The sequence below is a fragment of the Molothrus aeneus genome, chromosome Z (genome assembly GCF_037042795.1).
Source record: "Molothrus aeneus isolate 106 chromosome Z, BPBGC_Maene_1.0, whole genome shotgun sequence".
Lineage (NCBI taxonomy): Eukaryota > Metazoa > Chordata > Aves > Passeriformes > Icteridae > Molothrus > Molothrus aeneus.
The window spans coordinates 72,758,724-72,773,666 of record NC_089680.1 but is presented as its reverse complement, the minus strand read 5'-3'; the positions used below and the strand labels follow the sequence as shown (position 1 = coordinate 72,773,666).

The following is a 14,943-nucleotide window of genomic DNA, read 5'->3' as shown; positions in this document are numbered from 1 at the left end:
AGAAGCTTCTGCTTGCTGCCCTGCAAATGTCAAATATAGCAGAAAGCTTGGGGGAAGGGGAGGGATAGCTGGAGACAAAGGCAGTGTTAAAATAGCCAGGGTGTCAGTGGAGCTCCTCAAACAAACATGTGCTTCTGAGGGGTGGGCTGGGAGAGCTGAACAATCTTTAGGCTTCGTTAATCAGCATTTTTTCACCCTCCAGCAGGGTTTCAGCAGTGGATCTTGCTTTATAATTGGAGTCATGCATGAGGTGGGCTTGCATGAGGTGGTGTGCTGCTGCACTCAGCTTTGCTGGCTGGCACAGAACATGAATTCTGGTCCTTTGGTTTTGTAGGGTTAAAAACATTCCTCTGAAAGTCCTTTTCCATCCTCTTCACAAGCTCTCTTGTACTTTTAAAGTACTTCTGGAGCACATAAGATCTCTGGATGGACTGAGGGAGAGGGCTTCTTACTCCCCAGGGTCCTTAGGAAGCTGAGCTCTTATGGGTGTGACAGACAGGCAGAGGGCTATGGCTCACTTGGATCTGATCCAGGCAATGTTCCTTTGGTTCCCAGCTGCCCTGTGAACTTCTCTTAGCGAGTCCTGAGTGACCAAACAGGGTAACGTGGTGCCAAATTAGGGAAGTGATCTCTGGCTGGAAGATTACTCCTCTCACCAGCCAAGTTCAATCTTTGTCACCACAGCTACAAGAGGTCCAGTTCAGTTTCTGCACCTAAAGGAGGAACATGAGTCCAGAAAAACAACTTTTGACATACATCTTTCAAGCTAGTGATATTCTGGCTTTATTTGGCATCACATTTTTTTAGCTGGAGGCCCAAAGCAGAGCCTTGCTCTTTTGCATTTGTGGTTTCTAAGCGCTAGTGACTTGGTTTTCACCTCTGTGACTATACTCAGACTGCCTGCATGTGTTTTAAACCAGCTGTGTTGGCTGGTCTAATCTCAGATCTCTTAAGATTAAAATTCTGTGGCCCCTAAAATAATCCAACAGTTTCTGTGTTCCCATGGTTTAGCCCTGTCACCAGTTCATAAAGCTGTATTTAGCCTCTGTAAAAATACTGTGCTTCTTGCAAACTGAGATTTGGTCCTCTTTAAAGCTCGCAGCACTGCCAGTGATCATGGAACGGAGCATGGGAGTTCAGGGTGAATGGCAAGATTACCTCTGAAGGCACTGGAGGGTGTTTTAAGGGCAGATGGCTATCAGGAGATAATCTCTTCTCTCTTCAGACTTTCTGACTGTTCTTTCAGTCCACGGTCCTGCATGGAGTTTGTCATACCTGCTTTGCCACTGGCAGGACCCCCTTTTAAACAGCTTTTCCTGGCAAGGACGAGGTCTTTGCTGGGGTTGTGCCAAGCTGAGGAGCCTGCTCCTCCCCTGCTCCTTCCAGGGTGAGGCTGGTAATGCATCCTTTGTGCGAAAGCTCCTGGAAGGTATTTGCAAATGCATGAGAAGGAATTAGGTTGTTTTCTGGAGTACCCAGGCACCGGTGCTGCCGTGTTCTTCAGCACCACCTACTGACATCTTCTTCCTCTCCCTCTCAAACTCAGCACACACCGGGGTTTGCACCTCTTTCTTACTCGAGGTAATTACCAATACACTCTTGGCTGGAAATTAGAAACCCCAGACCCCAGTGCTTTCAGTTCCATTGTGCCATATGGGGAGCACTAATGAGCAGGGTAAAAAAGCCAAGCTGCTGGCTCTGGTGTCTGTTTTCCTCGCCTGGGCCAGCCCTCTTGCCCCTTGTGTCTGTGGAGAAGAGCACTGAGGGGCTGTGGGTTGTGCGGGGGAGGTGAGTGACTTGGCTCATGTCCTGTTAGCACGGGAACCCAGTGGCAAAAACCACATTTCTGCCCTGAATTTTTGCCCCATCCTGCTTCACCGCCCTCTTAAACTAGTTCTGTGCATCAAATTAAGTGTCATACTTAATAAAGTCCTACTCTGACCATCCGGTTGTTCAGATTCTCATATATATATTTAGTGTCTTTCTGAATTCTGTAGGGATTAATAACTTGCCATGAAAGTAATTCAGAAGATCAGAAGAACCCATCCTAGCCTTGCTTGGAGCAAGAGCATTTAATGTTTGAGAGCCTTTCTCATCAGGGAAGTTCTTTATCCTCAGACTCTGTTGCCTGTGCTCTGTATCGTGTACTGCCTCACAGCTAACCCAAAGGAAAGGGACAAAAAAGGCCAGAATTGTAATTTGTATAACAGTCTATGTTTGTCATTTGATAAGACTGTGGCATTTTATTTGCAATCTGCTCTTATTTCAAAAGTTTGAAGTTTGAAAGTACCCTTCAGGCATTTGGATGGCCTCTTAATGTATTTTTTTTTTTTAACCGATCAGGTATATATGTAGATCCCAGGTCAGAAAGAAAGAAAAGAAACATTATTTGTGAGAAAAGAAGGAGTCATCAGCACTTAGGTAGCTTGAATCAGTAAATCTCTAGCAGAAGCAGACAGATAAGTGCCACTATCTGTGATTCTCCTTTCACACCTTCTTCTAAAATCCATGGTGTGCCTTTATTCTGCCATGGTCTTACAGTGAGATGACTAATAGGTATTAATACTCAATAACTATGTTTTTCTGGGGTTTTGGATATTTTGTTTACTTGTTTTGCCTTTTTTCCACCCCCATTTTGAGAAGTCATAGTCGTGGGGAGCTGGTGTAGTTGATACCAGTGTATCAATCATTTGGACCCATTTAAACTCATTCATGTGAGAGGTTCTGTGAATCCTTGTTTTCTTAAAGTGAAAAATAAATAAAACCCAACCGTTCTTCAGGCAGCAGTGAGAATCATCTCTTCCATGAGCTTTAAGAATAATGTGGTTTAGGTACTTTTTAACGTAGAAGATTTTGCAAGCTGTGCCAGATTTAGTGTGGTCTTGGTGTCTGTATTCGGGAACATAAATAAATATCAACTGTATGGGAGTTAGCCCTCCTATTTTCCAAGACAGGGAGATTTCTGAAAAGTTTGGAAGATAATCTACAAAGCATGTAGAAGAAGAAAAAGAAGACTTCGTTTTGTGAAATCAGATCTGAAACCCACTTCAGGTTCAAACAGTCTTTCAGGTAGCCGGATAAGGACATTTTGGGAAGAAAATGAGTTTGTGTCTTCTCAGTTTAGATTGTTTTTATTATTGATTTGTACCGAATCTTCAATAGTAAAGTTAAGCCTGAAAATACCTTACATTTTGATATATGTTTCCATGTAAGTCAAGAGAAATTTTTACTTGAAGAATGGAATCACAAGCATCAGCTCTCTTATGTCCTTAGCTGTTCAGTTTCAGAACGGAACAAACAACCCAAAACTGGATGTATGGAGATATTGATAATTAAAGCTGTAACCAGTGATATAGTTTTATCATTAATTCCTTCACAAGAAAAGATGAACCACAAAGTATGTATAGTATGGACTTGCAACCCAACCCATGGAGTTCTCTCAAAATCTGGTTGTATCAAATAAAAAAGAAAAAAATAGTGAAGAAAGACATGGCATTTCAGTTTAGTTTATGTTGTTACCAGCTCAGAGACGTAACTCCAAAGACAGTCCTCAGAAGACCAAGAATTCCAATACCTTGACTTTTCCAATGACTTTTTCAGTCATTGAAAAAGACCCATGAGTTTAGTATGTTTACCTGACTGTAGTTGAGAGTTGAATTTATTCCCTGAATTCTTAATTAATTATGGGGTTTCCTTTCATAAATGAAAGGAGAGGTTGGCATCCTCCAGTTGGAATAGCCTTCAGGTTTCCAGTTTCTCAAATGTGTCAGTTTTTGCATTACTCCTATGATTTTCTTTGTTTAGTCCTGATTTTTGCTGTCGTGATCTTACGTTATAAAAAGTGTTTAAGAAGAAAAAAATCAGGGGCAAAAAAAGCCCAAAACCAAAGATGAGAGCTGGACCTGGGGCTGGACCTGGCCAGGAGCCCAGGCAGCAGGGCTGGAAGGTCCTCAGCACAGCTGTAGGCGCTGGTATAAAACCCAGGCTTCTCTAGCAGGAGAAAAATGCCTGAGGTGTTACTCATGGGAATTTTGAAAACTTGTCTTATCTGTAATTATATGCCAGCAAATTTTGTTTCTGTGGTGTTTGGTAGTTAAATTCTGGATGGGTGGGGAAGACTGGAAAAACCTCGAGGACCATGGAGTCCTCGTGTTCACCCACTAAATGGTGCCCCCAAGGTACATATGCACACATCTTTTAAATACCTCCAAGGAGGGTGACTCAACCACTTCCCTGCTCCAAGCTCGGGGGAAGAGATTTTCTCTTCAGCTCCACCTTTTTGCTGAGTAAAATGAGCGCTCTGAGTGCAACCTGCAGTTGTAGGGATGAAGAGGGCTCTGATCATCTGACCAGAGGAAGGGCTGGAGATGCCTTTGTTTCACATGCAGTGTTACTAATGCTAAGCTGGAAGCTGGTGGAGTGTTGTGTGGTCTGACCTTTTTAGTTGCGGTTGTGCATGTGCATATTCCTAACTTGGAGAAGCTCTGCTGACTCCATCTCAAAATATAACGGATGGGTAGTCAAACCACAGAAGCTCAGTTTTGAGGTCAGTGCCTTGGGCTTCACAATTAATTTTGTATTTTGAAGCTTTAAAACCAAACTTAAACATAATGATTTGTACTACTTTGGCTGCTGCCAAATTCTGTAATTACTGTTGTTCAACAAGCACAATTATCTTTTGTTTTGGATTTTTAAAAACCTCAAAATCTAATGCAACTGTTCTCAGATGTTCTCAGGCATTTATGAGTGTAGAGAGGATGCTGTAGACGATTTGAGACCACCTTGTGTCTTTAAAACGGTGGCTTTGAGAATCTCTGCTGCCCAATGTTTTGAAAGCTTTTTGCTCGTAAGAAAAATGAGAATACCTCCATATTTAAGAAGACGTTGTAAATGCAAATTAGCCAGACAATGGCATTTTAATAATGTTTTGTGAGGTTAGCATTGCATTAGTAAGGGTATTTTAGAAGTCACATATTATTTATACACAATGTGGTCTCAAGAGATTGCCTGTGAATATGTTCAAGGGCTTCTGGGATTTATGGATTCATTTAATGGTGATTTTGTTTGGTTGCTTCAGGTTTTTCTTCCCACACTTCTGCTGCTGACTTACTAGATTTGGTAACTCCTGTCTCACTCCACCTCCATTTTCCCTCTAAATTTTTTTACTGAAAATGTAAAGGGTTATGGAATGAGTTAGCTTAGCTGACCATGATGGAGACATGTGAACTTTGCTTTGTCTACGTGGCTTGGGATGTGGCTTGACAGTGTTTTAACATCTGCTCTTGAAAATGCTCTTTGCTCTTTTCACCGGGTGAGTCTCTCCTGGTGTCATCTCCCGTGTGGACAAAAAAGAAGAAAGATGCACATTGTGTTCCAGTTTCTTCTGATATATGAGCTCAAACTGGCAGTGTGAGTTTTTAGCTCTCAGCAGGTGATGGGTGGTGGAAACATCACACTGAAGTCCACTCAGCTCTAGAGCTTGTTCCTCACGGGAAGAGCAGTAAGATTAACCTTTCTTGGGCTTGGTGCTGCCTTTGTGGTGCAGACCTTGCTGAGATTGGAGCTGGAACCCATTGGAGAGTCTCCATCAGTTCTGTAATCAGCAGCTATTAATGATATCTCTCAACATGGTTGGTTCAAGCTTGTGTAGAGGGCAACCAGCATCCTCAAGGATGCATTCTCCAAGCATCCACTGCGTGCTGGAGATGAATGAAGATGGTGGTGGCTTTCACCTCTTGGAGCTGCCAGGATTGTCCTTTTTTTTTTCCATATCCTCAGCGTTGGTCTCCCTTCGGGTTTTCTATTTCATAAGCTGGCCTGAAGTTTTCCAAGAGAGAAAGAGCTTAGTTTTCCAAGAGAGAAAGAGCAAAACTTAGAGTTTTGCAGTGATGTTCTCAAGGGTCTGAAGTTTTCGGGGGGCTGAGGAGGGCGAGGTCTGAGGGGAGGGGGGGGGGAAGAGTGAGATTTTTGTGTGTGTGCGCGCCGTTGTTTTTCATCTCTTCCACACAATGGAGCTTTCAGAGAACCTCTCTTAAAAGGCATAGCTACAGCCTTTGTGTGAAGGGTGTGTCTGCTGGCAGGGTTTGCTGATGCAGACAGGCTGGGTGGTGATTAACAAAGGTCATTAGACTTTGGAATCTGGCAGGGCAGTGGGGTGGTGTGTCTTCTGCGCCAAGCAGGAGAGCTCCCCAGGGACAGGCCCGGCTGGAGCCTTCCCGCCTGCTGTCCCCCCTCACTCCCCCGCGCCTCCTCCTCCTCCTCCTCCTCCTGCTCCTGCTGCTCCTAGGAGGCTCAGCTGCGTGTCGCCTCTGCCTGTAGGACAGCTTGGACCAGTGTCTTGACGCTGTGAATGCAGCGTTTTGTGGAGCCACGTTTTGTCATCCATGGGACAGGGGAACCCAACCCTGAGAAGATGTTTTGGGGAAACCTTCTGCTGAAGGAGAGAAGGTGCAGCTCTGAGAGAAAGGCACAGGGAGAGGAGAGCAGGGACACGACTTTGGAGGGCAAGCCATGCAGGAGAAATGTGAAGGAGATGTGATTTCTGAGGTGTGGTGATTTTTAAAGCATCACCTTGAGGAGGAGGAGTTCAAAAAGGGAGGGGGGAAAAAAGAGGAAAAAACATAGAAAGAAAATAAAAAGCTGGTGTGCTTGAGCTGAAGCTGAGATAAGTGAGGCCATGTTGTGCACAGGCAAGGAGCTCCGAGGCTCTGAGTGCAGGAGTTGTCTGAGCTAAAATGGCTGCTCCCAAAGCTCAGAGGACTAGGGCAGCTTAGTGAGTCTTAAAGCTTCAGTGACGCAGGGGCTCATATCTCTTGAAAGTGTGATAAACACATTCAGTGGAGCTGTGGCTTGTTTGGCTGAGATGAAAGGACTAAGCTTGGGGGATGGGTAGTGAAAACTGGATGATCTGCTTTTCTGTGAAGTGCTCTAAATGCAGGAGTCGTCTGCTCCATGGAAAAATTTGTTTTCAGGTCTAATGGACTGTGCTAAAGGAGACGTGGGGTGGGGCTTCACTCACTGCTGTAATTTGATCCAGAGCAGATAGCAACCTCTTCCACACAATTTGGTCTGGTGCTTGCACATAAAAGCTTGAGTATCTCGATTATTGTAACTTTGTTAGCTGAAAAGAAGCTGGTGCAGCGTTCATTTTCTTTATTGGTGGTGAGAGGCAGTGGGGGGAGAGAAAGGACACCGTGCAGCCTGCAAAGTAGAGAAGGTAAATGTGAGGAGAGCCTCTGTGCTCAGGCTGTCCGGAATTTGACCAGCTAGAAGTTTATTTTAGCAGGCTCTCAGGAGAAGCATTCTTTCATCTAAAATCCTGGTGCAGTACCCTCTCTTGTTTCTGTGCCTTAATGTTTTGGAGCTTTCTCCTCACTTTGTTAGGTTGCTTCCTTCATACTCCACATACAACAAACACATGGGATTTAAGTTGCTGTGGGCTCCTGTTGTATCTTGGACCTCTGAAATGCTCCATTTATCATCCTTTTCCAGCAGATGCATGGAAGTTTAAAGAGGCAATTGCTGTATTAGCATAGGAAGGTGGCTCTTGTGCATGAGCACTGCACAGGGTAGGAGGGTCTAAGTCTTTTGTTTGGCTTTTGCTTTGTGTCTCCTGTCCTTCATGGCAGTGCAGCCTCTGTCGCAGGATTAATTGTCACAACTGAACCACTGTTCTTCACTGTGTCTTGTGTTGCTTTCCACTTGAAGGCATGCAGGGTTTTTGGATAAATCAGGGAAGTCCTAATGACTCTTGAGTCTTTGTAACTCATGTTTCCATTGTATTTTTTCAGTGTGGTTATCCCCGTTGCTGTCCTTTTCTTCCTCCGGCTGTCTCCATCCCCCAGACTGCTAAAGGCACAAAGGTCTTGTCCCTAGAATAGACAGAAATGAAACTAAACATTTTAACAAAGACTGGAGGTGCCCTTAAAAGCTTGGTGGAAGTAGGGCGGAGCAAAGTATTCTGCCTTGGGTTTGTGTAAGTGTATCTAACCTTGCTGTTAGGTCTAGGTTTTCAGTATCAGGACAGATAGTAGTATGCTGTGAAGAAAGACAGATTTCTCCCTGTGGAAGCTTTTGATGCATGGTACTGAGTGAGGCAGGAATTGGCAGCTTCCAGGAAGCTTAGAGTGTGGCTCCTGAAGGCAGAAGCTGCTGTATTCTGATAGTAAATTCCAGTGTATGACTGGGAGTAATGTGCCATTGCTCTGCACATGGGCTGTGGTCTTTGAACAAGACCAAATTCTGAAAAAACAGCCCGATGGAAAAGCCAAGAGGACAAGGTCCACTGGATCAGTAGTCACTTTTCAGAGAGTTGAGTCAGCAGCTTGTGAGCTACCTAGATAGGACTTCTTGTGAATCTGAGCAGACGCTTCTTAATAGGGTTAGGAAAGGTTGAGTTCCACGCCGCTGTGTTTGTGGAATCTCTGCAAGTGACTGAGTCATCAAAAGCTTGGCGTTACCTTGCTGTTCCCAGGATTTGTTCCAAAAGCTGCTGTAAACTCATACCGTTCTTCTTCTTCTCCTGTTTTCTCTTGCAGATTTTTCTAATGTAAAAGATCATCCTGAACCATGGAGGTCCTGCAGTGTGATGGCTGCGATTTTCGAGCTCCATCCTACGAAGACCTAAAAGCTCACATACAGGATGTTCACACTGCTTTCCTGCAGCCAACTGATGTCTCTGAGGAGAGCCCTACCCAGCCAAGGTCTGGTTCCATCAATGCCAGCAACCAGACTGAGGTTGAATTTTCTTCTGTAAAGGATGAATTCGCAATTGCAGATGACATAGCAGGTAAATCTCAACTCCAAGACTGATCTCAGCTCTTAAGATCTCAGCTCTTACCCCCCTATTTTACATGTGTCTTATTTCAGTGTGTTTTGGTTTCTGCCTTAATTGTGGCTTAAAAATCTGCATTATCTTTATGGCTGGCTCAGCAAAGCAGATATCTAGCATCAGCCATACTGGCTCTGACCATGGCTTTTATTTTTTTCCCTGCAAATGCAAGCATGGAGGATGGTTTTATTTCCCAGCTTCTTTTCATAGGGTTCTTCACACAGATTTTTCATTTTCAGCTTTTTCAAGGTTGTTCTTCACTACCATGAACCACCTCAAAATTACAACTTTTGTTAGTTTTCAAACTGAAACTAGTTTTATTTTTTCCCCCCAAGAAGGTCATTTTGGAAACTATCCACCCAAAACTGTACACCACAGTCATTTATATGTAGAAATTATGCATAATGGTCACTTTTCTGACCATTGCCAGGTCTGTAGATATTACCATAAGCAAGTGAGGGAATCCTGTAATGGTTGTTGTCAGTTCAGGGTGTGGTTACATTCTTAAGCATACAGGGTGGGTGAAGGAAAAGCCTTTTTTAATTTTATTTTATTTACAAATTTACATATACGCCTTAATTCTCATTTTAGGGCAAAATGCAACAAGTCAGATGGGGACTGGAAGTTACTATAGCCAGAGCCAGACTTTCTATGGCCAGCATATGGCTCCAAACCCTAAACCAACCAGCAAGTTTTTCCAGTGCAAGTTCTGTGTGCGTTACTTCCGTTCCAAAAACCTCCTCATAGAGCACACACGGAAGGTTCATGGAGCACAGGCTGGGGGGAGCTCAGTGGGGCCACCGGCTTCTAGTTCCCTAAATTACAACATCATGATGCATGAAGGGTTTGGTAAAGTTTTCAGTTGCCAGTTCTGCACCTACAAGTCACCCAGGCGTGCGAGGATTATTAAGCACCAGAAAATGTATCACAAAAACAACCTGAAAGAGAGTTCAGCTCCTGCTGCTGCTGCTGCTGCTGCTGCTGCTGTGTCTGAATCAACGTCTGCTTCTGTGCCAGTGCAGGAACCCTGCAAGGAGCTGCCGGCAGAGGTGGTGGAGCGGAGCATTTTGGAGTCGATGGTCAAGCCCCTGACCAAGTCTAGGGGCAACTTTTGCTGTGAGTGGTGCAGCTACCAGACACCTCGGAGGGAGCGCTGGTGTGACCACATGATGAAGAAGCACCGCAGCATGGTGAAAATCCTGTCGAGCCTGAGGCAGCAGCAGGATGGAACCAGCGCACCCGAGGTGCAGAGTAAGAGTGCCCAGAGTGCCTCTCCAAACTCGAATTACATGTCCATGAACACTACAGGACGTGAGATGTCGAGTGCTAACGTCTCAAACTTCAGGGGATCTATGGGCAATTCACTCATCAGGCCCAACTCTTCTACATCTTCGAAGTTTTCTTCTGTGTCTTACCCTCAAATGAAGCCTAAGTCACCTCACAACTCGGGCATGGTTAATTTGTCTGACAGATCCCGCTATGGAATTGCTGATATGACGAATTCTTCTGCTGACCTGGAAACAAGCAGTATGCTAAATGACTCCAGCTCAGATGAAGAGCTAAATGAAATGGACAGCGAGAATGGCTTAAACTCTATGGATCACCAGACCTCAGGAATGTCTGCAGAGCAGCTGATGGGATCTGATGGCAACAAACTATTGGAAACAAAGGGGATTCCTTTCAGGAGATACATGAACAGGTTCCAGTGTCCTTTCTGCCCTTTCCTGACGATGCACCGCCGAAGTATTTCCCGTCACATTGAGAACATCCACCTGTCTGGGAAGACGGCTGTCTACAAGTGTGACGAGTGCCCCTTCACCTGCAAGAGTTCCCTGAAGCTCGGTGCCCACAAGCAGTGCCACACGGGAGCAACATCCGACTGGGACACCATGAACTCCCAGGCTGAGAGCATTGCCTCGTCCCTGAACGACAGCACGGTGTCCTATGAAAGCGGGAATATCAACGGCAGGAAATCAGCCGGGATGATGGAACCCGTGCAGCCGCAGCCGCCGCAGCCACAACCGCAGCAGCAGCAGCAGCAGCAGCAGCAGCAGTCGCCCCAGCCCCATTCACAGCATCCATACAAGTGCACATTGTGCAACTATTCCACCACCACTTTGAAGGGCCTCCGAGTTCATCAGCAGCACAAGCATTCCTTCTGTGACAACTTGCCAAAATACGATGGGCCGCCGTCAAACGCACCGCAGGAGAGCGAGGCAGATGCTCACCCCTCTGCCAGCACGGTGAAGAAGAGCCAGACCTCCATCCTTGGGCTCTCATCTAAAAATAACTTTGTTGCAAAAGCCCCCAGGAAGGTCTCAAACGACTTCCCTTTGGATCTGTCTCCCGTGAAAAAGAGAACTAGGATTGACGAAATAGCGAGCAACCTGCAGAGCAAGATCAGCCAAAACAAACAGCAGGAGGATGCTGTGATTAATGTAGAGGATGATGAGGAAGAGGAGGAGGACAATGAGGTGGAGATAGAGGTGGAGTTGGACAGAGAGGAAGAGCAAACAGAACCAATGATAGAGGTTTCCAGTTCTTACGCACCCCAGCAAATGTGGGGCAGGGAGGCTAATGATTCCCAGAAGGAGGCGAGCTTCAGGAGCATGCAGCACGACTACAATTCCACCAACGGGGCGGAGATTGAGCTCACTTTGTCTGAGGATGAGGAGGACTACTACTCTGCTGTCAGCATGAAGGACCATCAGAGCCCTAATGCCTCTGTTCTGGGCAGCCAGTCCAACATGTACGGTACCGACCAGAACAACGAGAATTCGGAGTTCAGCGACTCTGGCAGGCTTTACTATTGCAAACACTGTGATTTCAGCAACAAATCTGCCAGGAGTGTTAGCACCCACTACCAGCGCATGCATCCCTACATCAAATTCAGCTTTAGGTACATCCTGGATCCCAATGATCACAGCGCAGTGTACCGGTGTCTCGAGTGCTACATTGACTACACGAATTTTGAAGACCTGCAGCAGCATTATGGGGAGCATCATCCTGAAGCTATGAATGTACTGAACTTTGATCATTCTGATCTGATTTACCGCTGCCGCTTCTGCTCTTACACAAGCCCAAATGTTAGAAGCCTGATGCCACATTACCAAAGAATGCATCCCACAGTGAAAATTAACAATGCAATGATATTTTCGAGCTATGTTGTCGAGCAGCAAGAAGGGCTGAACACAGAGTCTCAGACGCTGAGAGAGATCTTGAATTCTGCTCCAAAAACTATGGCAACCTCCACCCCCGTGGCTCGCGGGACTGGTGTGCCAGCTGGTTTTAACAAAAGTGCCACCAAGAGTTTCAGTCCTGAATGTGAAAATCAGAAGGAACCTTCAGTCAACACTGTGGTTGTTTATGACTGTGACGTGTGCTCATTTGCAAGCCCTAACATGCATTCAGTTCTGGTGCACTACCAGAAAAAACACCCCGAAGAAAAGGCCTCATATTTCAGGATCCAGAAGACCATGCGTGTAGTCTCTGTCGACAGGGGCTCTGCCCTCGCCCAAATGTCCTTTGAGCTGGGGGCTCCCATCTCCCCGAAACTCTCCAGCTTGGGTTCTCAGCCTCCACCACCCCCTCCACCACCCCCAGACCTCTCTACGGAGCTCTACTACTGCAAACACTGCTCCTACAGCAACCGCTCTGTCGTGGGGGTGCTCGTCCACTACCAGAAGAGGCACCCGGAGATCAAGGTCACGGCCAAGTACATCAGGCAGGCCCCGCCGACCGCAGCCATGATGAGGGCAGGGGAGCTGCCCCCCGGCATCCAGAGGCCGCCAGTGTCCATGCAGCAGCTGGGCCGCGAGGGCTCCGTGAACCCTCCGGAGAACGAGATGTTCTTCTGCCAGCACTGCGACTACGGGAACAGGACAGTGAAGGGTGTGCTCATCCACTACCAGAAGAAGCACCGCGACTTCAAAGCCAACGCGGACGTGATCAGGCAGCACACGGCCACCATCAGGAGCCTCTGTGACCGTGGGCAGAAGAAATCGGCTGGCAGCCTGCCCGCCCACGCCTCTGGCGCCGAGCGGGACAAGTCCAAGCTGAGAGCCCTCAAGTGCAGGCAGTGCAGCTACACCTCCCCTTACTTCTATGCATTGAGGAAGCATATCAAGAAGGACCACCCGAATCTGAAGGCCACGGTGACATCCATACTGAGGTGGGCGTTTCTGGATGGCTTGATAGAAGCTGGTTATCACTGTGAATGGTGCATTTATTCACACACAGAGCCGAGTGGCTTGCTTGTGCATTACCAAAGGAGGCATCCCGAGCATTATGTTGATTATACCTACATGGCCACCAAACTCTGGGCGGGTCCTGATCCTTCCCCTCCCGCCCTAGTGATGCCAACAGAGATGAAGACCTACAAATGCAGAGACTGCATTTTTGAAGCATCTTCTATTTGGGATATTACGAATCACTACCAAGCATTTCACCCTTGGGCCATGAATGGAGATGAATCTGTGTTGTTAGATATCATTAAGGAGAAAGATACTGCTGAGAAAACCATGCCACAGCCTGATGAAGGTGGGGTCAGGATGGAATCTGAAGACCAGATAGCAACACCACAGATGGATCAGGATGCAGAGTGTGCAGAGGATCCCAGCCTTTCCCATGAGAAAACTGTCCAGCTGGCTTCTGCAAATCCTGCCATCTCCTCCACTCCATACCAGTGTACAGTGTGCCAGTCTGAGTACAACAACCTGCACGGCCTCCTGACACATTACGGCAAAAAGCATCCTGGCATGAAAGTGAAGGCAGCAGACTTTGCTCAGGATATCGACATTAACCCAGGGGCTGTGTACAAGTGCAGACACTGCCCCTACATTAACACACGCATTCATGGCGTCCTCACACACTACCAGAAGCGTCACCCATCAGTAAAAGTCACTGCTGAGGACTTTGTGCACGACGTGGAGCAGTCGACTGACATAGCTCAGAACGACGTGGAAGAGACAAGCAGGATTTTCAAGCAAGGCTACGGTGCTTACCGCTGCAAACTCTGCCCCTACACCCACGGAACCCTCGAGAAGCTGAAAATCCACTATGAGAAGTACCACAACCAGCCCGAGTTCGACGTTTTTGCCCAGTCACCGCCAAAGGTGTCTGCCTCAGTGGAGCCAGACATGGTGACCGAAATCAAGGCCTCCCCAGAAATTGCTGCTGAGGACGTTGGGGAGGTCTCCATGCCGGCGCCTCATTTCTCCAGTTCTCACCTAGTGTCTCACACAGTTTTCCGGTGTCAGCTATGTAAATATTTCTGCTCCACCCGGAAGGGGATAGCAAGACACTACCGCATCAAACACAACAACGTCCGGGCACAGCCGGAGGGCAAGAACAACCTCTTCAAGTGTGCCCTGTGCTCCTACACCAACCCCATCCGCAAAGGGCTCGCGGCACACTACCAGAAAAGACATGACATTGATGCTTACTACACTCACTGCCTGGCAGCCTCCAGGACAGTAAGCGACAAGCCCAATAAAGTGATCATTCCATCTCCTCCCAAGGACGACACTCCTCAGCTCAGCGAGGAGCTGAGGAGGGCTGTGGAGAAGAAGAAGTGCTCGCTCTGTTCCTTTCAGTCCTTCAGCAAGAAGGGCATCGTGTCCCACTACATGAAGCGTCACCCTGGTGTTTTCCCCAAGAAGCAGCACGCCAGCAAGCTGGGGGGATATTTCACTGCTGTGTACGCTGATGAGCATGAAAAACCAGCCCCAGCCGAGGAGAGGAACGACTTTGAAAAGCCTGAGGTGGAGGCTGAGGCTCAGGAAATGGAGTGGCTTCCCTTCAGGTGCATTAAATGTTTCAAGCTGTCCTTCAGCACAGCAGAGCTGCTGTGCATGCATTACACTGACCACCACAGCAAGGATTTGAAGAGGGACTTTTCCATACTTGGAAGCGGCACCCGCTCTCAGAGCCCTGTCTACCAGTGCAAGCACTGTGATACAAAATTGCATAGCACGGCAGAGCTGACTGCACACTTGAATGGTCACAATGAGGAATTCCAGAAGCGTGCCAAACGTCAGGAGAGGAGGAAGCAGCTTTTGAGCAAGCAGAAATATGCAGATGGTGCTTTTGCAGATTTCAAACAAGAGAGGGTA

At 46.9% G+C, this 14,943-nt stretch overlaps 1 protein-coding gene across 4 annotated transcripts in view; it reads left to right on the top strand.

Moving 5' to 3' along the window:
- The window catches only part of ZNF462 (zinc finger protein 462), an 89,107-nt gene that overhangs the window by 30,602 nt on the left and 43,562 nt on the right, over positions 1 to 14,943 (top strand). For all 4 annotated transcript variants that reach the window (XM_066569741.1, XM_066569738.1, XM_066569740.1 and 1 more), the window contains exons 2-3: positions 8,538 to 8,788; positions 9,422 to 14,940. In XM_066569741.1, coding sequence (XP_066425838.1) covers positions 8,569 to 8,788; positions 9,422 to 14,940 — 5,739 coding nt within the window. In that variant the 5' untranslated portion in view covers positions 8,538 to 8,568. The remainder of the gene's footprint in view (positions 1 to 8,537; positions 8,789 to 9,421; positions 14,941 to 14,943) is intronic.